The 26,684-nt window shown below is 34.9% G+C and overlaps 4 protein-coding genes across 4 annotated transcripts in view; 3 read left to right on the top strand and 1 right to left on the bottom strand.

Annotated features, from left to right (window-relative positions):
- LOC136809761 (peptidyl-prolyl cis-trans isomerase-like 4) overlaps positions 1-22,837 on the bottom strand; it is a 33,259-nt gene extending 10,422 nt beyond the window's left edge. Inside the window, exons 1-8 of the mRNA XM_067066315.1 lie at positions 22,526-22,837; positions 21,987-22,054; positions 21,407-21,471; positions 21,036-21,153; positions 20,744-20,886; positions 19,314-19,410; positions 18,903-19,013; positions 18,399-18,523 (exon numbers count right to left, since the gene is read on the bottom strand). Coding sequence (XP_066922416.1) covers positions 18,399-18,523; positions 18,903-19,013; positions 19,314-19,410; positions 20,744-20,886; positions 21,036-21,153; positions 21,407-21,471; positions 21,987-22,054; positions 22,526-22,595 — 797 coding nt within the window. The 5' untranslated portion in view covers positions 22,596-22,837. The remainder of the gene's footprint in view (positions 1-18,398; positions 18,524-18,902; positions 19,014-19,313; positions 19,411-20,743; positions 20,887-21,035; positions 21,154-21,406; positions 21,472-21,986; positions 22,055-22,525) is intronic.
- Positions 2,375-3,501, top strand: LOC136809779 (uncharacterized). Its single transcript, XM_067066334.1, has 3 exons — positions 2,375-2,498; positions 2,709-2,840; positions 3,116-3,501. Exons 1-3 carry the CDS (start codon positions 2,444-2,446, stop codon positions 3,409-3,411), a joined length of 483 nt encoding a protein of 160 aa, XP_066922435.1. The 5' UTR covers positions 2,375-2,443; the 3' UTR covers positions 3,412-3,501.
- On the top strand, positions 6,663-7,511 carry LOC136809780 (uncharacterized). Its single transcript, XM_067066335.1, has 3 exons — positions 6,663-6,717; positions 6,926-7,057; positions 7,213-7,511. The coding sequence occupies exons 1-3, from the start codon at positions 6,663-6,665 to the stop codon at positions 7,509-7,511; spliced, it is 486 nt and encodes a 161-aa protein (XP_066922436.1).
- A 1,173-nt stretch (positions 22,838-24,010) lies between the features above and the next one.
- On the top strand, positions 24,011-26,438 carry LOC136809763 (kelch-like protein 20). The gene has a single exon (XM_067066316.1). It carries the CDS (start codon positions 24,428-24,430, stop codon positions 25,967-25,969), a length of 1,542 nt encoding a protein of 513 aa, XP_066922417.1. The 5' UTR covers positions 24,011-24,427; the 3' UTR covers positions 25,970-26,438.
- Positions 26,439-26,684: the final 246 nt, after the last annotated feature.

Genomic DNA, 26,684 nt, shown 5'->3' on the forward strand with positions numbered 1-26,684 from the left:
CTGTCATTCGAACTAAATAATTCGTTCCCTCAGGTGCTGAGTCTTTCTCTAGTTCCAAGAGAATTCTTGGTCCCTTGAAAATCGACTTAAAGAGAGCGAACTGTACTCGCACAAGTCCCCAAATATGACATGATTCCTTTAGACCACATGTATACTGATTGCGTCAAATGAAGTCAGAGAAACACAGCAACGAACTCGGGCCTCCTTTTTTTAAACAATAGCGAGTTTATGTATTTACAATTTTGAGGATAGCGTAGCGAATGAAACGATTTGGAGCAATCCGAGGTTCTGACCCGCAAATTCGAGGGTGGTAAAGATGCTGATTTACCATCATCCACAGTCAACCAGGATCTTCGTCACAGAAAAACACACAAATGGCACTCGCTAACCTAGCCACCAAATAGGATGAAAGTCGAATTTCAACAAGAAATCATACGCGTAGGTTAGCACAAAAGTTTCCCGTTGCACAAGTTTGTCGTGTTAATTGGAAGCATAAAGACGTCGTTAATGGTGGTCTTATTGCATGCAATTAGATTTTGCAAGAGGATGTCCTAGAGCTGTGTAAAAATAAAATTGGCTTTAATTTTAATTTTTGCTAATGAGCGCATAAATGCATAATTTCAGATTGAAGTAATTGATAAGCACGTAACAATTGGATAATTGATTTGCTAACTAAAAATTTTGCCTCGTCTACTATTAAGATTTGCATCGTCGTTCAACTCGGTAACTTGTTCCAACAACTTACATTAATACAACTTACGACTGAAAAAAGAACTAAAACCCACCATAAAGTGGGGGGCGTGGGGTTTTTCGGAATTGCGGAAATCGACTCTTTTTCCTACGGAAATTCGGTAATCAGGCAAAATTCCTTCGGGTTTTCGGAATTCTGAAATTGTTTCGGTATCGGAAATCCATGAATTTTTGCTTCCAAATTTCGGTATTTTAAAGTTTTTATCCCCTTTTTTCGGAATTCATACATGAAAAATCAAATTTGATGAAAACTTAGTCAGAACGAAGAAAAATACCCATAAAAATCGGTATTGGGATTGCAAGTATTTTTTTACGGAATTTCGGAAATTTTGGCAAAATTATTCGGTATTTCGAAAATCGCCCCATAAAGAAAACCAGAGTTTGATTCTCAAATTTATTCATTTGGAGGGTCCGAAAGACTTGAAACTTTTTGTATCAGAAATAATTTTGAATTCAATATTTACTTCTTATGGTAGTAAAGTTGAACACATCCTTACTGTTTTATATTGCCGTTTAAAAATTGAATTATTCACTAAGCTGCTGGTATCCTCTGAAAAAATCATCGTTCTTGTCGAATTTCTGCGATTCAAACCGAAATGGAGAAACTTAAGGCGATCTTGTTAGTATCGTCGAAGAGTCCTTTTACACAGATTTCTAAATGAGGTCCGGAATAGATATTGACAACAGCAAAATATATCGTTTCACACGGGACAGATAGACAACCAATTCCATTTAATCTTTTCTATTTCCATTGGTTCATTCAAGACCTATATTTGCAATATCAAAATCTGCCGAAAATATAGATTTTTTGAGAAGGAAAAGCTATTATTATGCTACTACGTATTTCCGAAGAAAAAATATTGTGGAGTTAATGACCCACTCAATAAGCTAATCAAAATTGCAATAATTGATTACCGGTGTAGAAAAAAATTAAAAACTTAACTTTTGCGAGGACTTATTTTTCCGAGCAAGCAGTTTTTTAATGATTTTGGTGAAAGGTTTCTCCGGCAAATTTTGCCAAAATTGGTTTCTAAGTAATTTTTGATACCAGAATTCATTTATTTCTCTGCCTTTTACAAAAAATATCTTTGATAGAAATCTAATCTTAATTATTTTCTTGAGAAACCAAACAGCTTAAAAAATAAAACTTTTGATCTAATGAATCATAGTTTCATAAATGAATTTGACTTGATATCAAGATTCGCGACATGATTTCTTTAAAAAATAATACAAAGACACACATATAGGGCTCAGGGTATTCTGGTCAGAAGAGATCAACTCGACTACACCCGAAATCTTATCAGTTACGCAATTCTTTTTTATAATGTCATCGGTCTTTCGTCCATAAATACACGAGGAAGGAAAACACAAAACCAATCGAGTTAAAGATGTCAAAAAGCTCGAGTTTAATACCTACTACACACATAATATTTCTTCCTGAACATGTTTCAAAATTAAATGGGAAATAATTGCAAAGATTCACAAGTTCTAAGTCCCGGAAGAATTAAAAAAGAAATCGATTTGACAATTCAACTCACTTAGTCACTTAAATTCGTTAAAATTATATATTTATCATCCGTCCTTCCAACAAACTTCCTTGTCCGGCAAAGTATAAATAGTGGACAAAATTTCCAGAAAAATCATCATCTTTCAAATTCATCATTTGACAAGGAGAAAACAGATCAACATAAAAATGCAGATTTGGAAAATTTTGCTTCTTCTCTCCTTCTTGGCTGCCACAGTTTACTGTAAGTGTAATATTTATCAAGATTTCAAACATAAAAGCACAGGGCGTTGTGAAGTACTATGCTTGGACAAACTCTCGGAGTTCAAATAGGTTAACGTTGTCTCTTTAATTAATACAATGAAAGTGAGACGATCCGCCGGCGTATGCAAAGCCACTGAAGTACTTGGCCAATAAACTAGAAATGACACTTTTTTCCATATTTACTTAACAGGTGAAGAGAGCAATGAACTTCAAGAAGAAAACAACAACGACGAACAAGTTGAAGACGAACCATCTGCATTGACTTTTCAAGATGAAGAAATTGAACAAGAAGAAAATGAAATTGAAGATGAACAACAAAATGGTAAGCCGTATAAAATGTGAACGATCGAATTCGTTTGAAATGATTTAAGTCTAGCTCTACTTCAAAAAATATTTTAAGAGTGAGGTCAATTACGTATTTAGTATACACTTTCCAGCTATTTATGAAGTTTCCGATAAAGAATAGGAAGGTCTTTTGGCGGACGGGAGACTTTGAACCCAGATAAAAATGAAAGTAAAAATTTTAAAGAAAAATCATTATGCTGTTTTTATTTGAAAATCTTTACTCTATCATTTGTTGTTCTTTTTAATTTCTAGATGCAGCACCACGCGGCTACAAGACCAAAGTTTACACTGAGAAAAATAAGAATGCTGGAGAATGCAAAAGAATCAACTGGAAAAGAATTAGTTGTTGGAACAAGAAAGTTGGTTCTCGAGTTGAACGACGATGCAAAATGCAATACAGTAGACAATGCAAAATCTGTTCAAGATTCTACTATCGAACATGTACTAGCTACCATGGGTGTAAAAACGGTCCATTGCAACCAAGACAATGTGCCAGAAAAATCGTTGGTAAGGGCTTTGCATGGAGAACAGCTCACACATCTTACTAATTTGACTAATATTTTTTGTATTTTTGACTAATTATTTTTGCATGTATTTAATTATTTTTGTTGGAGTAAAGAAATTGAATCTAAAAAACAGTTGACCATTACCTCCTTTCACTTCCAAATAAAATACAGCTAAAATTTGGGACGGACAGAGCTCGATACAATATGCCAGGGGGAATTTAATGATAATAGCCACTTTCTTTTCACCTTCCAAAACAAGCAAAACAAAGCATACTTAGATTAAAAACGTGATTCTAACTACAAGAAGGGCACAGCTAATTAAATTGGAGTCCTTTTTTTGATTCTTTAAACCATCATGTCGAAACGAAAATGAAAAATATCTTGGCTCCCAAGGTTAAGATTGAACAGCTTTAAAGTATTATTTAATAGATTTTACCCAGGATTATTGTATTCATTTATCGCTTTTCCACAGTTCTTAATCCCTAACTTGAGACTTTAACATGAGATTTCTTCCAGTCATTAAAAATAAACGAAACTTTTTACACCCACGGGTCTTTGGAAGAGTTTATCTTAGTCCAGAGAAAAGTATCTTAATCCTGAATTGAAAAGGTGGCTGAAACTTGGTAAAGAATAAAGTTCCTAGAACCAACAGATAGAACCCACAGACAAGTTTTGTACCCTTTTTGAGTAATTTTCAGTACGCATCCCTGTGAACAAGAGTGTTTCTTCCAAAACATGAAATTCCTTAAGATAAATGAACGAAACAGACTCTACACAAAAATTATTCACTATCCTAAAAAAAGGGAGATCATTGTGCTTAAGTGACTCTACCAGCTGTGTTCGCGACGCAAAGAACTGTGGAAGTATCGTAAATATACTTGAACGACTCAGGAGGATGAGGCAACCTTGTATGCTTAAATCTGACAAGTCTTCGTTACCACATCACAGTGACAAGCATATCTCCCCGTGCTTTTGTAAATCAGCAATGGTACCCAATTCTGTTCATATGACAAGGGTTGGCCAGGGTGAAGGCTAATTCTATTGCCAAGTGAAACACAGCACCGAGTGGGATCCGAACTTCGAATCAGGAATGAAGGGATTTTTTCAGAGAGGTGGGGTTGGACGCAGATACATTCAGAAAGTAGTTATCAACCAGAGAGACTCACAAAAACTCAACCATTAATTTGAACTACAACTCACGCTCCATGAGTTTATCATGTTAGGAGGCAAACGTATCGCATACTGCACTAATACTAATTTGACTAATTTTTTGTATTTTTGACTAATTATTTTATTTTTGCTTGCATGCATGCATGCATACATTTATTTTTATTGAGTTAAAGAAATTGAATTTGAGAAATCAGATGTATTGTGTGCTTCCATTACTGAGCAAAATAAAGCAAATATTTCCATTTTGAACGGACCGAGTTTCAAATATGTCAAGAAAAATTGGTGAATTACAGCAAACTTAGATGAAGGATTTGAATTTTTCGTGCCTCGCATTACATGAAGGATGAAGCTGAGAAGATTACAGTAATTTTCTTTTAGTACACCCCTTTGCTAAAGACTCGCAGGGACCCCCGCCCTACTGGAAAATTTGACCAAAGTCTGATACCCGATGGGAAAAATACATTCTGGGCCCCACTGGGAAATTAACTATCATTTAATTTCCATTCGAAATTCAAAGTGAAAAATGTAGGCTTCTGCTCATCCTCTAGCGACAAGAGTTTCTTATAGAAATTATCTGTGTGTAGAGGTCTGTGATTTGGACTAAAAGAATAGCACTTCATAACCATCACAACTGGATTGTTCGATCTTGGAACAATAGAATTTCTATTCCCATTGGCATTTGGACAAGTTCCACCTGGGCTGTGAGACAGAAGTGTTTGAGTTAACAAAACTGATGATATGGGAAAGCTTCCTTGGTGTAACAACCCATCTTTTGAATCAAAACCCCGGCACAAAATAATGGAAAAGGTCTCGGTTCCAAAGGTTGAAAATTGAACGACATCAAAATACTTGTTCATAAAAGTTTACCCGTGAGTAATGTATGTTTCTACAATTCTCAATTCCCTTACTTGGGATTTAAATTAAACGTTTTTCCCAGCATTTGGCACCCAGGTACTTCCGGAAGAGTTTATCTTAGTATGGTATTGGTTTCAAAAGACCCTGAATTGTACAATCTTCAGTAGAGATCCCTGTAAACAGGACCGTTCCTTCCATAACGAGAAAGTCTATAAAGATGAACGAAAGACATCCCATCCCATGAAAAGGGAAATGATTAACTTACTCTGCCAAATCGCGACACACATATAGATGCTGGTGTATAGTAAATTGAATATACTCGAACGGATCGAGAGGACAGCATATCCTCGCAGGGTTGAATCTGACAACTATTCACTACCATAACACAGTAATATTATGTATATCTCTTCATACACTTGTATCAGAGTGATGGTATCCCATTCCCCACAAATGACATTAGTTAGTTTGACCCCGGCGAAGGTACATCCACTGGTTGAGATTGAAGCTCCGAGCTCCTGCGAGGCAGTTAAGCCGTTTATTTACAGAGAAGTGAGGTTAAACAGAAACACCGAGAAAGACAGACGTATCAATAATTAATTTGAGTTACAACTTGGGCTCCAGGAGTTTATAAAGATGAAGCACGGTTCGCGTACTACACGATATCTTTTTCAGTACATGGAAATCTCCGTCAAAGTCCCAAAACCACTAGATAGCAAGAGATGCAATGATAGTTTCGCAAATTGTAGTGTTTTATGCATTAGATTGTGAAAACTACATCATCAACTTTCCCTTTATTTATCAGATTCCGTATATAAACAATCCTCAATTTAATATGATCCGATTGAACACCAAACATCATGTATTTAGGATATCTGAATAAACCAAACCACACCACGTAATTCTTCACCCCCCTGAGCATATAGTTAAGCAATAGAATGGATGATGATAACGATGTTGATTACGAAAAATTTAATCAAAATAGATAAGTATTAATCAATTCCTGCAACGCACATAACTTCCTCCTTGTAAAATTCAAATTTAAAGGGGAAATAATTGTACAAAATGCACAAGTTCCAAGGCCGGAAGAATTAAAATAGAAATCGATTTGACATTTCAACCCCCTTAAAGTCGTCAAATTATTTATTTATCATCCGTCCTACCAGCAAACTTCCTTATCAGGCAAAGTATAAATAGTGGACAGAATTTCAAAAAAAATCATCATCTTTCAAAATCATTTATTTGACAAGAAAAAAGAAAACAAAATCAAAATGCAGATTTGGAAAATTTTGTTTCTTCTCTCCTTCTTGGCTGCCACAGTTTACTGTAAGTGTAATTTTTATCAAGAATTCAAATAAAATAGGAGAGGGCGTTGTGAAGTACTATGCTTGGACAAACTCTCGGAGTTCAAATAGGTTAACATTGTCTCTTTAATTAATACAATGAAAGTGAGACGATCCACCGGCGTATGAAAAGCAACTGAAGCACTTGTCAATAAACTAGAAATGACACTTTTTCCATCTTTACTTAACAGGTGAAGAGAGCAATGAACTTCAAGAAGAAAACAACAACGACGAACAAATTGAAGACGAACCATCTGCATTGACTTTTCAAGATGAAGAAATTGAACAAGAAGAAAATGATATTGAAGATGAACAACAAAATGGTAAGCCGTATAAAATGTGAACCATCGAATTCGTTTGAAATGAGTTAAGTCTAGCTCTACTTCAAAAAATATTTTAAGAGTGAGGCCTATATATTTACACTCTCCTCAGCTTTATATGAAAATACTTCAAATACATTGTTCTTTTTTATTTCTAGATGCGGCACCACACGGCTACTACAAAACCAAAGTTTACACTGAGAAAAACAGGAATGCTGGAGAATGCAGAAGAATCAACTGGAAAAGAATTAGTTGCTGGAACAAGAAAGTTGGTTCCCGAGTTGAACGACGATGCAAAATGCAATACAGTAGACAATGCAAAATTTGTTCAAGATTCTACTATCGAACATGTACTAGCTACCATGGATGTAAAAACGGTCCATTGCAACCAAGACAATGTGTCAGAAAAATCGTTGGCATGGGCTTTGCTTGGAGAACAGTTCACACATCTTACTAATTTGACTAATATTTTGTATTTTTGACTAATTATTTTATTTTTGCATGCAATGAATTTATTTTTGTTTGGGGTAAAGAAATTGAATCTAAAAAAAAGATGTCCTTTCATTTCAATGAAATACAGCTGAAATATGGGACGGGCAGAGCACGATTGATGTGGGGAAAAATTTAATGATATTAGCCGCATTCTTTTCACCGTTCAAAATAAGTAGAACACGGCATACTTAGATTAAAGAGGTGAATTTCGTGCCTTTTCCTAAAGAAAATGTATGACAGCTGAACCCAAAATAAAAACTAAGCAAAAACAATCTAAGGAAAAAAAATACGGCAAAACCAATGGTAAAAATCAAATGATGGAAATAGTCCAAAACAAATACTCGAATACTGCCACTATCAGAGCCTAGTATAAAAACTGCCACTTAGTACACACCCATCCAGCCAACGCCACACACCTTAATAACTATTTCCATCCGACAAACAAAGTATAAAAGACAAATCCAATAAAATGACAAATCCGGTACTAATATTGTAAGGGTATATAAGTAGCTCAGTTTTGACCCTTGTTGCTGGACTGACTTGTGTACCAATAAAAACAGGGTCACCTGCGACACAGGTCCACCGAAGTGGTCATCAGCAGCGATTTTCTTCCCTTGCATACAATAAGGTAAAAATAAGAAAATAAAAATCGACAGTCCATAGTAAATAAAACGGTGATATAATTATTATGAAAAATTCAGTAGGTTATCACAAAATACTTTTGAGTCAGCACCGAACTCTTTGAAAAGAATATGCCTACCATAAATTTTTCTCAAGACGCTTCGTATCCCTGCTTTGCTTGCACCTTGTGTTAGCATTTTCCTATATAGATAGTGACAAGGCTCTATAAAACTACTAGGTACAGAAGAAATCCGAGCTGTGCTAACTAATGCTCGCTAAAAACAGTGTTTGCAGGTGTATGGTAAATATACTCGAACGGCTCGAGAGGAAAGTGCAATTTTTGTATACTTAAACTTGACTGAAAGTTTTCCCGGCACTCTTGTTACAGAGGGATGGTGCCCAATTCCCCTCAAATAGCATTGGTTTGGTTGACACAAAATGTCAATACACTAACCACAACTCTGCTCCCATTTTGCTTTATTAGCGTAACAGACAATAGTGTCCGATTCACAGTCTGTCATGGAAATTAATTCATTGAAAACCCTGCAGTGGTAGTATATAGTAAGTCTCACTACAACGGGTCATCTTCTAGAAGCAACTTTCGATGCATTAATTCAATTGCATACGATTTTATTTGAAAAACATAAAATTAAAAGGTCATTTTTTCTTTTTCATTTTACATAATAACAAAAATTAAAATGCTCTGAACTATCTTTTGATCGGTATATAATTTGATAGAATTTCAAAAGCACTGTTTGAAAAATGACAAGCAAAACAAAGATTAGTGCACTCTTCAAAGCAGCGAGTTGAATTCAATTAGTTCCCAAGTTCAGGACAACCCATATCATCAAGTTCTCATTGATCAACAATTTAAAAATGTGCCACCTGTTTTACACGTCGGAAAATCTATAATTTTACTTTTCTGTCGGAATCATAAGACTACATTGGGGGAAGTTCTCCAACCACCGAAAACTGTTAAAATCAGAGCAAAGACGTAGAACTGATGTAAACGGAATTAAAAATTTTGCAACGTTAAGTAAAAAAATACGAATAAGCAGAATAATGGCACTTTCTACATCCAAACCGGAAAATCTTAATGATTGTCAACGATATCACGATTAATCAATTAACGTAGGATAATGAATTGTTACTAATTATAGTTCGATTGAAATTGAGTTCAATTCAATATGACCACCAATGCAGGGGAAGTTTAAAATAACTAAAACATATTCTGTTACGTAAAAATGTAACCTGCCTTAACTCATCCGTAAGGTGAAGAAAATGAAAAATGAAAATGAAAAATTCCAATCTTTGGCTCTATAAACTGAGACAAGGATATTTTTCAACTCTTTCGATTCCAAAACGATGTTTCAAACACAGATAAACCGCGCCTAAAATTGCAGTCTCTAAAAGTTGACCTTTCACCCTTTTGGCACGTAAGAAGAAAACAACAAAAACAGGGATATTCAGCGCCAAAGAACCACTGAGTAGATTTACTTAGCTTTTAGTAGGGGACCAAGCCTTGGGTTCCATGACATCTTTTCTACAACCTAGCCATTTTTAGTCTATTCCAGCGAACAGTATATTACAAGATATTTTTGAGAGGGAGGACGCGGATTAGGCCCGGGAAAACTTTTTATGACCAAAATAGTGACGCCGTAGGCAAAACTGCAAGGGAAAATAAGGGGTAGAGAAATAGCTTATTTTCAAAAGTCAAAATAAACGAAAATGATTGGTACCATCTGAAAGAGCATGAAATTCTGAGCAAAAAATTGTATTACAACAACTCTCTGACTAAAACACACAAAGGAATACAGCGGCAAGATGGATGTATTTGAAAAAGAAGCGACTATTCCAATGACAAGGACTGGCCTCAGGAACAATAAAGCTTTGTGAACAGTTGTGAATCCTGTTTATCAGCAATGAAAATACATTCATCATTTTGATGTAGAAGCGAAGAGCATAACTTTCTAAACGCATTTTTAGAGATGCTAGGTTCAAGAGATTTTCATCATATGTACGGCTGAAATAAAAATAAAGGAAGCACAACCTTAACAATTAACCAAATATTTCCTTCGACCTACATGATGTGATAATTATGTCGTAATTTAACCCTAAAGGACCATTGAAACAGGAAGTCTTGAAAGTTTAAAGTTCAAAAGAAAGAAACATAGTGAAACACCCACTGAATTACCATACTTGTAAAAAAGGAAATTCATCAGAATGTCGACCAGTTCTTCCTTGTCCTGAATAGTATAAATGGTGGACAGAATTTCCAGAAAAATCATCATCTATCAAATTCATCAGTTGACAAGAAGACAACAGATCAACATTAAAATGCAGATTTGGAAAATTTTGTTTCTTCTCTCATTCTTAGCTGCCACAGCTTACTGTAAGTATAATTTCTGCTTATTCCAACAGGGTTTGATGTTAAGGAGGAGCTTTGTACTTTACTTTGTCCTTTTTGCCAAAGAAAACATTCAAGCAAAAATGAGTTTATCCGAGTTGTTCCGATTTTTATCGAACAAAGGATTGTTTTTGATGTTTTCAATGAACTGATTTGTTCAGCCAAGTGAGCAAATAGAATCGGCTTAGTTTTTATCGTATAAATCGGAAAATATTTTTATTTGTACGCCAATGATTGCCGTAAGGCATAAAACTTGAAGCAATGTATTTTTTTTAACAGCGAAATTTTGAAATAAATTTATGATCGATTAAATAGTTAACAAAAAAAAAAAATACCGAGTAATAGCACCTTTTAACTCGGAATTTTATGATAATTTATTCTAAATCGACACACAACATATATACTTAGCAAAGAGCTATTTAATTCAATTTGACAGGTGCAGCAAGTAACCAAACAAATACTGAAGAAAAAGAAAAAGTCAACACTTTGAATGACGAACAAGGTGAGTTCCCATCCAAGAAATGTTTATCCTGACAATGTTGAATAATTCCTGGCGAAGCCCAGCTAAATATTTATTTTCATAATATTCCCTACATTTTACTGCATACAGAACGAGTTCTTCAGTTTATTCACATGATTTCTATCTTTAGAAAGTGATTTCTATCTCGAGAAAGTGAGCGAGTAGCTCAGTCGGTAGAGCATTCGCTTTACATTCCAAGGATTGTGGGTTCGATCCTCGGTCACCACCAACTCATCGATCAGATTGGGTAATCTGATCTAGGCGATAAGTTACTGGGACCTGAGAGTAGGTGTGGCGAACTCCATCTCAGTATTCGGCCTCCCAGGTCTGATGAACATGATGTTGAACAAATCCAGTAATGGTTTTAATTTTCTATTTCAGATCCCTCGTACCACGGATATTTGTTTTCAACGAAAAAGGTTTACACTGAGAAAGAGAAAAACGCTGGCCAATGCAGAAGAATCAACATGAATATCATCAGCTGCTGGAAAGGAAATTGTCTCCAAAAGAAATACTATAAGTGTATCAAATATGCAACAAGATGTAAAGTGTCTTATGACAGAGAATGCAATGTCTGCAACAGATATTACTATCAGAAATGTTATCGACGCATGCATTATGGGAGCTATGTGACCAAATGTATTAATGGACCACCAATGCCAAGAGAATGTAGAAGAAAAATTGTTCAACATGTTCCTGAAGACAGAATCACTAAATGTAAGTAGAAATAACAAATTAGAAATCCTTTATACTATCCAGCATTGAAAGTCATTTGGTTCTAAGCTATGAAACGAATGCAAAAAAGGAGTAAATGTAACAAAGACACCATGTGAGCAATATTGAAAATAGGAAAAAAACACTCCCTCCACTCACACTACATTTGACATTATACAGATTTACAAGCTAGGCTCACAGTGGGCCTCTAACCGATCTTATTTTACACTATTCTTGAATCGTATTTTGAGGGATGGTTTTCCCATGCATCGTTGAGGTTTTCTTTGAAGGTCTTTATAGACTTTGCTGAAACGACATTTCTCGGCAGTCTATTCCAGGTTGGCACACATCTGTAATAAAAGGATTTCGTTTGAGGTCCGTGGAAACCGTCATTTGCGAAGTTAGGTAGAAGCTCATGGGGGTGTCTTCGATTTGGACGCGTACGTTTACTCAACTTGTCAGGTATTGTTGTTTTATCGTAGTAGTTGAGGTGTTTGTAAACCTGTACCATATCACAAAAATGTCTTCGAAATTCGAGTGTTGGTAAGCCGAGAATTTTGAGCCTATCACTATATGAAAGGCTGCGGTACGTTGGGACCAATCTTGTTGCACGTCTTTGCACTCCCTCGAGTAGGTTGACGTGTTTACGTAATCTTGGTGACCAAACTGATTGTGCGTACTCAAGGTGTGGTCGGACAAATGTTGAGTATAGTGTACGGAGGATCTCTGGAGTTAAGTTGGTGAAACCTCGTTTGATGACACCAAGCATTGAGTTGGCTTTTTTTACTTGATTGGCTATATGGTCTTCAAATGTCAATTCAGCATCAACCAATATACCCAGGTCTTTTTGTTCAAATACGTGCTCAAGCTGAATATCACCAAGACGATACGGATGAGCGTGTTTTATATTTACGAATTTGCCGATTGTGAGAACGTGACATTTATCCGGATGGAACTGTAGTAGCCAATCAATGGACCATTTTTCGAGTGTGTCTATATCACTTTGTATGGCAAGGGAGTCATGGACTGAAACTACCTCTTTGAAGATCTTTGTATCATCTGCGAAAAGTAGCAGATCCGAAATCACCTTGTCAGGCAGATCATTTATGTACAGTACAAAGAGTAGAGGGCCCAAGACACTTCCTTGTGGTATTCCACTTAATACACTATCCATGTTGGATTTTGCTTGGTTTACTTTTACCAACTGCTTTCTTCTACTCAGAAACGATGAAATCCAGTTCTTTATTGATCCAACTATGCCATACCCTTCTAGCTTTTTGCAAAGCCTACGATGAGGCACTGTATCAAATGCTTTAGCGAAATCAAAATAGATGCAGTCTACAACTTTTCCGTCTGATATACTTTCACAGCACCTGTCGACATATTTCAATAGTTGAGTAACAGTGGAACGTCTACTGATGAAGCCATACTGCTTATCTGATAAAAGGTTTAAGTTTGTCAGGTGGTTTGTGATATGTTCTCGTAGTATCGACTCCATCAGCTTGCAAACCACGGATGTTAAACTCACTGGTCTGTAATTGATGGCCAAGTTATGCGCGCCTTTGTTCTTGAAGATGGGCGTGACGTGAGCAACCTTCCAATCCTCAGGTAGTACCCCTTCAACCAGTGTCTTATTCATAAGCCTTGAAAGGGGCTCGGAAATTTCGTCGACAAGTTCTTTCAACATTCTTGGATGTATTTCATCAGGACCAAAAGATTTGTTTGTATCCAGATCTTTGATCTTCTTACTTATCATATCTTTAGTTATGATGATGTCTGCAATATCTTGTTCTGTTCTTCGTGGAAATTCCGGAAGTTCTCCCTCAGGCTCGATGGTAAAGACACTGCAGAATTGTTTTTGGAGAATGTTTGCTTTCTCGTGGTCTTCGTGACGTAGCGATGACTTGTCTTTAGGTGACTCGAGAAGTGACGAAATTATCACGAGCCCTAAAACACTAATTACGTTTATTTTAATGACCTTTTTCCAGCACACGACGAAGCAATGAAAGATGGAGACGAATTCAAAAGTAAAGATGAAGTCGAAGTTGAAGAAGATAAAGATCAGAATGGTAACGTTTTTGGCCCAGCTAGCTTTAGCGTACTGGGCCTTTCATTAGCATTCTGCCCGGTGTCAGTGTGTAACAATTTACTAGGCGATACGCGTTTTCATATATGGCGTTTTCAAGCACAGGCTAATTCAGATTGTGAAGGATTTGATTGGCTGTTAGAACATGATTGACAGAATAAAAAACAATTGAAATCGTCTTTATTGGTTAAAAACATAAAAGGAGAAAATACAATTAACTATTAAAACTATAACTATAAGAACATAACAGATGTAGTGTGTTTTAAGAAAAACAATGTAACAAACCGTAACAAACCTTCTTCTCTTTAGGAAGATGTTCTTTTAAAAAAAAATTGTTTTTACATTTCTCTATCATGTGAACAGTTCAGTTGTTCACGTGTTAGGAAAAAAACATCTCTGTATATAAGATTTAAATATTATGAATTATTTCTTATTGGCCCAGCTAGCTTTAGCGTACTGGGCCTTTCATTAGCATTCTGCCCGGTGTCAGTGTGTAACAATTTACTAGGCGATACGCGTTTTCATATATGGCGTTTTCAAGCACAGGCTAATTCAGATTGTGAAGGATTTGATTGGCTGTTAGAACATGATTGACAGAATAAAAAACAATTGAAATCGTCTTTATTGGTTAAAAACATAAAAGGAGAAAATACAATTAACTATTAAAACTATAAGAACATAACAGATGTAGTGTGTTTTAAGAAAAACAATGTAACAAACCGTAACAAACCTTCTTCTCTTTAGGAAGATGTTCTTTTAAAAAAAAGTTGTTTTTACATTTCTCTATCATGTGAACAGTTCAGTTGTTCACGTGTTAGGAAAAAAACATCTCTGTATATAAGATTTAAATATTATGAATTATTTCTTATTGTTGTAAATAAGAGATAGCCGAATGGTCTAAGGCGTCTATGGCTTGTATTAGCGACTCCAGGTTCAAATCCCCTCTGCTACTCAAGTCTTGTTCAGTTCATACTTTTATTCGCTGGGCCTTCATGCCCTCTGGGCTTCTTGTTGTTGTAAATAAGAGATAGCCGAATGGTCTAAGGCGTCTATGGCTTGTATAAGCGACTCCAGGTTCAAATCCCCTCTTCTACACAAGTCTTGTTCAGTTCATACTTTTATTCGCTGGGCCTTCATGCCCTCTGGGCTTCTTGTTTATCATAAAGAGGGTTTGAAAAAGAGACAAAGCATTTTTTAAATCACTCACCACCGGTTTTTTTCTTTTAAATGAAACCATCAAAAACAGCAAAGTCCATCATCAAAACTTTGAGACATTATATTTCACATCCTGCTACATACAGAATCACTAAAAACTTGTGTAGAACACCAAAAAATACACTAAACAAAGCGAGAAAGAGTAGCTCAGTCGGTAAAGCATTCGCTTTACAATCCAAGGGTTTTGGGTTCGATCCTCGGTCACCACCAACTCATCGATCATGGGTAATCTGATCTAGGCGATAAGTTACTGGGATCTGAGAGTAGGTGTGGCGAACTCCATCTCAGTATACGGCCTCCCAGGTCTGATGAATATGGCGATGAAGAAATCGTGTAACGGTTTATTAATTTTTGGTTCTAGATCCCTCATACCACGGATATTTGGTTTCAACGAAAAAGGTTTACACCGAGAAAGAGAAGAATGCTGGGCAATGCAGAAGAATCAACATGAATATCATCAGCTGCTTGAAAGGAAATTGTCTCCAAAAGAAATACTATAAGTGTATCAAATATGCAACAAGATGTAAAGTGTCTTATGACAGAGAATGCAATGTCTGCAACAGATATTACTATCAGAAATGTTATCGACGTATGCATTATGGAAACTATGTGACCAGATGTATTAATGAACCACCGATGCCAAGAGAATGTGCAAGAAAAATTGTTCAACATGTTCCTGAAGACAGAATAACTAAATGTAAGTAAAAATAACAAATCAGAAATTCTTTACTATCCAGCATTGAAATTCATTTGGTTTTGAGATATGAAACGAATGCAAAAAAGGAGTAAACGTAACAAAGACACCCTAGCAACAATATTGAAAATAAGAAGAAAAACACTCCCTCAACACACACTACATTTGACATTTTATCCTGATATATCACTAACCCTAACAATAATTAACTTTATTTTAATGACCTTATTCCAGCACACGACGAAGCAATGAAAGATGAAGACGAATTCAAAAGTAAAGATGAAGTTGACGATGAAGAAGATAAAGACCAAGATCAGAATGGTAACGTTTTTTTATCACAAAGAGGTTTTGAAAAAGAAACAAAACATTCTTTAAAACCACTCTCACTGATCTTTTCTTTTAATGAAACCATCAAAAACAGCAAAGTCCATCATCAAAACTTTGAAACATAGCATTTCATGGAAAAACAAATGGTTCTATATCTTTGATTTCAGATCTTGCTACATACAGAATCATTAAAAAACTTGTGTGGAAGACCAAAAAACACACTGATAAAGCGAGAGAGAATAGCTCCATTGGTAGAGCATTCGCTTTACAATCCCAGGGTTGTGGATTCGATTCTCTGTCACCGCCAACTCACTACTTAGATTAGGTGATCTGATCTAGGCGATAAGTTACTGGGACCTGAGAGTAGGTGTGGCGCACCATCTCAGCATTCGGTCACCCAGGTCTGATGAATATAATGATGAACAAATTGCGCAATGGTTTTAATTTTTGATTTTAGATCCCTCGTACCACGGATATTTGTTTTCAACGAAAAAGGTTTACACTGAGAAAGCGAAGAACGCTGGCCAATGCAGAAGAATCAACATGAATATCATCAGCTGCTGGAAAGGAAATTGTCTCCAAAAGAAATACTATAAGTGTATCAAATATGCAAGAAGATGTAAAGTGTCTTATGACAGAGAATGCAATGTCTGCAACAGATATTACTATCAGAAATGTTATCGACGCATGCATTATGGGAGCTATGTGACCAGATGTATTAATGGACCACCGATGCCAAGAGAATGTAGAAGAAAAATTGTTCAACATGTTCCTGAAGACAGAATCACTAAATGTAAGTAAAAATAACAAATCAGAAATCCTTTACTATCCAGCATTGAAAGTCATTTGGTTTTAAGCTATGAAAAGAATGCGAAAAAGGAGTAAACGTAACAAAGACACCATGTGAGCAATATTGAAAATAGGAAAAAAACTCCCTTTAACACACACTACATTTGACATTATATCATGATATTATCACCAACCCTAACAATTATTACCTTTATTTTAATGACCTTATTTCAGCACACGACGAAGCAATGAAAGATGAAGACGAATTCAAAAGTGAAGATGAAGTTGACGATGAAGAAGATCAAGATCAGAATGGTAAAGTTTTTATACCCAAAAAGATTTTGAAATAGAGACAAAACTCACCATTCTTTTCTTTTGCTTGACACCGTCTAAAACAGCAAGTATGAAAATAGTCAAAACTCAATCATCAAAACTTCAAAATATAATATTTCATGGAAAAATAAATCGTCGTCTATCTTTGATTTCAGATCCGGCTACATACAGAATAACTAAAAAACTTGAGTCGAGCACCAAAAAATACACTGAACAAGATCGATTGACCAATATTTGCCGAAAGACTGGCCAAGGAAAGGAAGTGAAATGCTGGGAAAAAAGAACCTGCGTCGAAAGAGATTACAAAGGCTGCTTGAAAACCGAAGTTAAAAAGAGATGTGATATTATTTATGACAAAGAGTGTAAAGTGTGCTCTACATTTTACTATGAGAGATGCTACCAACTACACAAGTATGGAAAGTACCTCCAATCTGAATGTGAGAAATCACGACAAATGAAATCTTGTGTATGGAAAATAAGTGGACAAGTCACCAAAACCGAAACAACTGGAATCACTTATGAAACACACAACCCCCATCACTATTAAGAGACGGAATTCCGGACAGAATCAACATATCAATTTAACATTTTTGTGATAATTTAATAACTAATATTTATCGTTTGTAATCTTTAGCATGCTACTTTTTTGTTTTAGTGGGTTAAGTAAAATGCATTTAAAAGTAACCACATTGCCCATTTATTTTGCATTACTGACGCATCTCTGTTATAAATACACAGGTTTCGAATTAGATTTTTGCATAGCTTTTACTTTGATCCCATGTTATTTGCACGAAGTTACATTGCAACAAGCAATTTTAGCTCATTTTTTTCATTTTGCTATACTGTATGAGTCACTATAACAGCCAAAAACATAAAATGATAAAGCAATAATAATCCTATTCATTTTATTGAATTTAAGAATAGAAAATTATTTTTTAATGAGTAAAAAGAGGTTTAATTAGAAACCCGTGTATTACTCTATGAAGAACATAATTCAGTCACGCAGTCAATCATCACAGTCACACAAACAGGCTCTAAGAAGAGTTGACAAAAAAAAAATTTATTCAGATAACCATTGTATTGATACGGAACTTCCAAAGTAAACATCAGTTTTGTCATTGTTAAAAATGAAAGCGTAATACATACCTGAGGATTTTGCCGAATCTTGAAAAAATGATTTTTAAATCGTCTTCATTTGTGACAGGGTTCAATTTGCAGACAAACAAAACGTTTTCTGGTGGTTTTTCATCCGCATCTTCAATATCACCAATCTGAAGAAGAAAATTTATTTCATGGAACATATTATTTTTACAAGTCTTGAAACCATAGAAATTTCATTCATTACATTAGATCACGATGATGTGCATCCAGCGCTTTTAAGTAAAACTAATAGACCTTTTCATAAATTACATCACAAACATCACTTGCCTCGTCTTGAAAAAATTGCCATGGTGATTAGCTCCCAGCGGATTTTATTACAACTACCTTCTATTCAGACATGATCACCATGGAAATTGTTTGATTACAAGGCAAGTGATGTTTGTGACGTAATTTATGAAAAGGTCTATTGTTGTAGGCAGATAGTCAATTTCACTCTACAAAATAAACCAAAATTCTTTAAGATTTCAATCTATTCTCAAAAAGCCTTACTGTTTCGAGGATTTTAGTTCCAATTTTCAATTCTTTGTCTTCAAGTTCCTTTTGTTCTTCTTCTTTGGATTTCTTTTCGCTCAAATCTTCATCCGCAGCAATACCTCCACTCTTTGGAAAAGGATGAAAACATTACTAATACAATCTCAGTAACCTGATGGGAAATCCTTAAGCTAGTGGGAATAAGATTAAAGGAACTATTTATATCAGAAAAGGATAGGGATTTCAAACATTTTTATCTTTGTGATTCTCAAAATAGTGCTCTATTTTAAAGTGTAGATTTTAGTATAGTTTTTCAATGGGAATATCATTCAAGGGCATTAAATTTCTCTTTGCCAAATTTTTCAGAAAGTAGATTAAGGTTTCCCTGGATAAAATATTATGATTATTTATGTCTGTCCCATTTTATACCTCTAACTGTTCTTTGGTTGGTTCTGGTGATCTGTCAGGAATTACAAGCCCTTTTGGATCATCAAAAGGATCATCCAATATGATTGTATGTGATACTCTGGAAAGAAAAAAAGTCAGTTATAAGATATTCATGCCTTTTAATTTACTTTTTCATCTGAAATAACTGATAGTATCTAGTAAAAACTGGCAATAAAACATCAAAAACAAACATTTAAGTTAAGATAGGACATTCAATAAAGTAGACTATGATAAATTTTTAGTTCTTCTCCGTATAGAAAAACAAGTGATACTTTTATGGACCTACCTGGTTATGTATTTAACACATTTATAATTGATATCTACGTTACGTGACCATTAAACAATCATTCAGAACACAAATAGTGACGATGTATTAAAATTAGTCGTTTGTTTCTTATATAAAAACGTTTAGAAACCAAAATTTCATGCTCTTGAAATATTCTTTCATATTTAAGACTTCGTGAGCAAAAAAAACTTCTATCTCATAAAAAAATTGAGTAATTCGGCTGAGAACATTGATGTATGCTTATTGATAGTGATTCTTATAGATAAAGATGCGTTTTTTGAGCCTAAAAATTCTTTTTTTACAAAAATCTGCTTTAGCCATTTTTTAGCCCTTTTTTGGCCCAAATTTGCCCAAAAACATTTTTTTTTTAAATCGACCTCCGTCACACTTGAAGGTTTATTGTTACGCATCTTTGTGCAAAATATCATAAAGAATGGAAGAGCCAATCTCGAGAAAAGCCTAAGTAATTGATAATGTGCTTATAAAAAAATATTGAACTTGGCCAGTTTTTCTATAAGAACACGCCAAGCAACCAAAATTTCTAAACACACATATTTTTCTTAAGTAAGCCCTCATGAGCAAAAAAAACATCTATCTCATAAAAAAATTGAGTAATTTGACTAAGAACATTAATGTATGCTTATTAATAGTGATTCTTATAGATAAACATGTGTTTTTTGAGCCAACAAAATTTTTTTGCAAAAAATCTGCTTGAGCCATCTTTTACCTATGATGGTACCCTACTTTCATGCAAAAAATCAGAAAAAATTAATGATCCAATTTTTCAAAGTCCAAAAAACCCGTTTTATAGCCGTTTTTTGGCCCAAATTTGCCCCCAAATTTTTTTTTCGAAAATCGGGCTCCGTCACATTTTGGCCAACACCATTTTGCACCTTTGTACCAAAAATCAAAAGATTCCTATGATTTAATCCTGAGAAAAATTGGTAACAGACGAACGAACGAACGAACGAACGGACGGACGAACAAACACAGGTTAATTTATAGGACCTCCACCGAGGTAGGTGCAAAAATTAGTTTTTTTTCTATCCTCTGCTTTTTTGTTATAGAAGAGGGGGTTCTGACTATGTAAAAATATGTGGTCAGTAAAATAAACTAGTTAGCTTACCTGATGTCCTGATAAGGTTTATGAGAATCATCGCATATTGTTTCATTCAGTTTCTCCAGTACATCAAAACCTTCAGCTAGTTTACCAAACACTGTGTGTTTACCATCCAAAAAGTCAAGATTATCACCCAAAGTGATAAAAAACTATAAAAAGGAAATTTAGATGATAGAGTTTATTTTGAAGCTGAAAGGACTTGTGGAACCTGGTAGTGTTAAGAATAATGTAAAGTTATGTTTAAGTGTTTGATTGATATAAACAAAAAAACTCAAGATGGCAAAAAACCAGGGCATACCTGTGAGCCATGCATATTGTTTCCATTATTGACAAACGAGATGGTTCCTCTGGATTGGTGACGTATCCTTGGCTTAGTTTCCAACTCATAATACTTTGCTTGCAAACCATGTAAAGAGCTAAATCAAAGTTATAAAAAAGTAACAGTTGTAAAGTATATTTTTACTATGGCTTTAAAGATATCACCTTTGGCTATGTTGAAAAGTCTTTCTTTGCTTAGATCTTATTTTGGATATTGAATCTTTCCAGGTTTTTTTATTTAATTCTCTATTGATAAAACTCTTTCCTTGAGTAGTAAAGACTATTATCGCCTTTTTTCAGTGTCTTCCTTATGAAAGATGCAAAATCAAATAAAGTTTAGATCAACCATACGCAAAAATAGATTCTCCTCCTCTCCCAGTGCCAGTTGGATCACCACTTTGTGCAATGAAATTTCTCTGAAAGAGAATTACATGGTATGGTACAGCCCCTTCTCACAGACCCAGTGGGATTTTTTGAGCCAGTTGGGGTAAAATAACAGTTTAAAACTCGATGGGGATTGATATTCCTATGTTTTTAATGGCTTTGGATTTGAGCTCCATTGTTTTCGAGCCAGTAAATTCAGTGGGGATGGAAATAATTGCACATTATTTTGCAGTGCGGACTTGCTTATATGTTTATTTAATCAGTGGTGACAAAAATTAGAGTATAATTTTCCACTGAGGATAGCTGGGACAATATTTTGACCAATTTTTTCAGTCCCAGTGGGTCTGCGAGAAGGGGGTGTTTAAAAGGGGAAAAGGATTATAAAGATAAGGACCGTTTGTTTAAGAATTTAAAATTTTGTTTCCAACTCATTTTCCAGAGCTCATCTAATAAACCTTTGAAAATGTATAAACCTGGCTATAGTCAAAAGTGTTTAGAAAAGTTTTCTGAAAGATAAAAAACACCAACAAAAAAACGACCAACTTACTCGTATTGAATGAAACAAACAGAAGTTGTAATACTTGACTTTACATAGCTTTAGAAAGTTCAAACATGCTATAAATAAAGAATAATAAATCTTATTCAAGTCTTGTAGAAATCAATCAACATCACAATAAACTTTACTTAGTTCACCATTCTGCAAATTACAAACAGTACTTCAAATATTTATTAAAGATTTCCAACAAAAATGAAAACTTTAACCACCGAGGATAAGAGAAAGTATCAAATTGATATAGATAAGGTCAAATTTTTACAACATGTATCCATTTAGTATTAAAGGTAATTGTAAATATAGGGGGCAACCTGTCCATTCAAAGTTTGATATTTTTGTCAGATAGATTATAATTGACCTTAAATTTTTATCAAATTTTTAACCGTACCGCAGGTACCAGAACTTTGAGCTTTAAAGGGCAGTATTTTTTTTGTGTATTTGAAAATGGGACTTGTTGTATTATACTTTTTTGATTACATACCATGAAAAATGAATGGATGCTTAAAAATTGGCCCCTAAAATTTCTGACTTACATCTCGGTCTTTCTTCAATACACAAATCAAAGACCAAATCTCCGATTGTAGTTTCAATCAAAACAGACATGATTCAAAACTTCAAATTCAAATTCAAGTCAAGGTCATCTCCAATCCTTTGCTTTCTTATATTTCAAAATAATCTAGAAAATCAACAGTTTACAAAATTACTAGAGCATCTTTTTAATGATAACATCTAATTGATTTGTCTTTTACAACACAGCTGTTGTCTAGAAATGAAATAATTTATCCTGTTTTTATTCCTTAAGGGCAAGTAATGTATGCTGTAATAATTCATTCAATACACTGTCTACTAAATATCCCTCTCCAACACCGGACATCCGACTTTCTTAAGTCCGGTGTAGAGATTGTCCAGTGGTAAAAAAAATTATCATTTTACACCGGACTTTCGGGTGTCCGGTGTTCGTTATAGGGGTCAGTCACAAATCGATTTTAGGTTAGAAGAACGTCAATTGACGTTTTAAAAGCTGACCCACCCACCCACACCCAAAAACGTCAAACACCTTGATATCCCGAAAATCGATAAAAACTGCCTTCATCGCTGTTTCGTCAGCCATCTTGATTTCACTACGGCTCGCATAGTTTATATTTGAAAAAAAAGAAATGGAGATAATTTCTAAACTTGTTCACAAAATTCCCGTAATAGACCTTTTTTCAAAGAGGACGTCCTGTTGAATAATTATGTAGTCCAGCCATAAAAACAATGATAAAGCCATGCATAATTACTGTATCATGCATATTGTAATAATTATGCATGGTTTTATCTTTGTTTTTCTGCTGGACTACATAATTATTCAACAGGGTGGCCTCTTTGAAAAAAGGTCTATTAATTATCTCCGTAGTATGTAGCGACAGAAAGAAAGGCCATCTGCAAAAATTCAAGGGCCGTTCGGGCCGTCAAACAAAGAAAAGACATAAACATCGGGCCGTTTGTTTTGGTTTTCAAAACAAACGAAGCGATCAAACAGAAACATGGCGAGAAGTAATATTTTGTATGGAATGAAAAATCGATGTTTCTGAAAAACGTCAATAACCTTTAACCCACCCACCCATATACGTCAATTGACGTTCTTCTAACCTAAAATCGATTTGTGACTGACCCCTAAGTCCGGTGCATCGGCAGGGTCCTCAGGGACGTCCTCTTTGAAAAAAGGTCTATTATGGACTGGTTGAGTAAAGTGGCCCTTACCAACTTCCAACTTTGTTATAAAAATAAATACTGAAAACAAATGTCTGGCACTAAGTTTACTTTCTTTAGGTTCGACATTCGATGTGATTTGTGATTTGATTTCTAAACGTTCTTCAACTTCACTGTGGTGAAGCAGTGAAAGCACGCTGAAATGGCTACCATTTTTAAATAATTTAAAGCATCCGTTTCATGTACAACTTATCTAGGCTCGGTCCTTTAAAAAAGTTACAAGGCCCTTCAACGATTTTGTGGAGCACAGCCTAAAGCAAAATGTAAATATTACGATTCGGGATGGGAAATAGCGTAGGAGTGTTCAGTGCAGAGATTTTGGCAGATTCGAGCAAAATGGCCGAGGAAGAAGACCTTGATCTCTCTGATTGGGATGATGTTGATGAAACAGAAGCTACACAAGAACCATCCTTGTCTTCAACAGAGGCCTCCAAAGCAGAATCCGATGATGAAGAAGAAGATTGGAATGATGTTATTGCCATAGAGATCCTTGAAGATTACTGTGTCCCACTCATGAAAGAACTTGAATCCTTTCGAAAAGATGGAATCTTGTGTGATGCTATCATTGCTGTTCGATTAGTCACCTTTTTTCAGCCATTAGTCCTTTTTTCAAAGATGTGTTTTCTAAACTCCAAGACTCTTCAGACAACAAAATAACACTACATAATTTAACTGGGAATACAATGGATGATATTCTTCACTTTGCCTACACAGGGGAGGTGTGTGTCCATGATGGAAACGTACGCCAACTTCTTGCTACATCTAGATTTCTTCAAATGAATAATTTAAAGGAGATGACAACTTCTTATTTGGAAAAGAAACTCAACCCTTCTTCTGCTGTTGATATACTTTTACTGGCTGACAAGCACAAGTGTGAAAATCTCTTGGCAGCTACTGAGAAAGTCATAATTGATAATTTTGTTATTGTATCAAAGACTGAAGGATTCAAAAAGATGAAATTTGAAATGATACACATGTTTATACAAAGTGAATACATCAGAGTTAGCAAAGAAGAAGAGGTCTATGAGGCTGTTATGCTTTGGGTAAAATCTGACTTTGGCAATCAAAGACTTGAACGTATCAGTCAGTTACCCAACCTATTGAGAGAAATTAGATTTGCACTAATTTCTCCCCCTTATATAACAGAAATGACCATGGATCCTACAATTCTTGAAAACTCTGAATGTTATGATATTGTAACAGAGGGATTGAATTATCATGGTTCAGCAGGAGTTATGGCGCCAAATCATTCCTATGAGCCTAAATTAACAAAACCACGGAAATTAATGGAAACAGTTCTAGGTGTGATTTCAGTTGGTGGATGGGATAAAGAAAAGCCTGTCACAGATGTATATGCGTTTGTTGAATCTAAGAAGAATTGGTTTCCTTTGAAATCAATGCCTACTGCTTGCTATGGTCACTCAGTAGTTAACAGTGATGGCCTTATTTATGTTATTGGTGGGAGAGATGAAAATGCTAAACTTCTAACAACTGTTACAAGATTTGATCCAGCAACCAATGATTGGAGAAGTGTTAAAAATTTGCCTTACGCTTTGACTTCAACTGGGGTTTGTATTTTTAAAGGTCAAATTTATGTTGTTGGTGGCATCTCCCATAAGGGATCATTGAAATCAGTATTAAGATATAGTTCAAGATATAATGTATGGCAAAAGGTTGCAAATTTGAAATATCCTAGAGGAGCCTGCACTGTAGTGACGGATGGGAAATTAATGTATGCAATCGGAGGAATGAGAAAGGTTGTTACTGGCCAGGATGTATCTTGGGAATATCTTGATTCAATGGAGATTTATGATAAAGATTCTAAGTCTTGGACAATGGGGAAAGATTTATTAAACAAACGAGCATATGGTACTGCTGTTTATACTAATAAAAAGATTTATTTAACAGGAGGGCAAAATAAATTATTGTCAAATGTCAAAGGAATTGAGCTTTATGATACCATGAAAGTTGAATGGGTTTCTATTTCTTATTTTGGAATCCAACGCTCATTAAATGGAATTGCTTTAAATGAAAATACATTCTTTTTGGTTGGAGGAATTTCTAAAGATGGAGAAGTTATTGATTCTGTTGAAGTTTTTGATATGACAAGAAACCGTTCAACAAAAGTTGCAACGCTGCCAAAAACATTAAGTATGCTCCAATGTTGTACTTTACCTATGAAGTTAGCAGTGCTGCAAGGCATGGATACTGAGTTGATTAATTGATCTCTTTTGATTTATTTTTTTTAAAGCGTGCATTTTTTCAAAACTAGATTTAATAAATACAAATTTAAGATTTTTATTCGTCTTTTTTATGATTCGAAAGGTATTTTTAACAGCATTTTGGCAAAACCTCCCATTTATTTATATTTAGCAGTCAATTTTACAATCATTACAAACATTACAACAATCGACTTGCAATAGAAGAAAAAACATGAACAGTTTAATTTTTAAATGTTAATTTTTCAAAACTTTTGAATACATTTTCCCTTCAAAGTGGTGATAAAAGGGATAGCGGAGTTTTTTTACATAAACCTTGACTAATTAGAATAAGATATAGAAACATAACGAGATGTTTTGACACTTTTTGACAATTAGTTTAGTTTTATACATCTTAATTTATACATTTTTATGCTTTTCTATTTTCTACGCAACGATATTTTTGTAAAAGTAAACTTTTAATTTTATCAAAACTGAAAAACTCAATTTACTTCTATTTTCTCTTGATATAATATGTGATTCCCGGGGGGGGAGGGCAGCTGGGCAAAAGGACCGACGGGTATGTGCGGGTCCTAAGGGTACCTTTTCCAACATGTTTAAAATGCACTGTAAGGGTCGGGAAAACTAGAGATGCACTGTAAGGGTAGAAATTTCAGAAAATTTCAGAAAATTCTTGAAAAACCTAGATATTTTGACCAAAAATGCTAGAATTTTGACCATT

This window comes from Clytia hemisphaerica, unplaced genomic scaffold (genome assembly GCF_902728285.1).
Source record: "Clytia hemisphaerica strain Z4C2 unplaced genomic scaffold, Clytia hemisphaerica genome assembly, whole genome shotgun sequence".
NCBI classification, from domain to species: Eukaryota; Metazoa; Cnidaria; class Hydrozoa; order Leptothecata; family Clytiidae; genus Clytia; species Clytia hemisphaerica.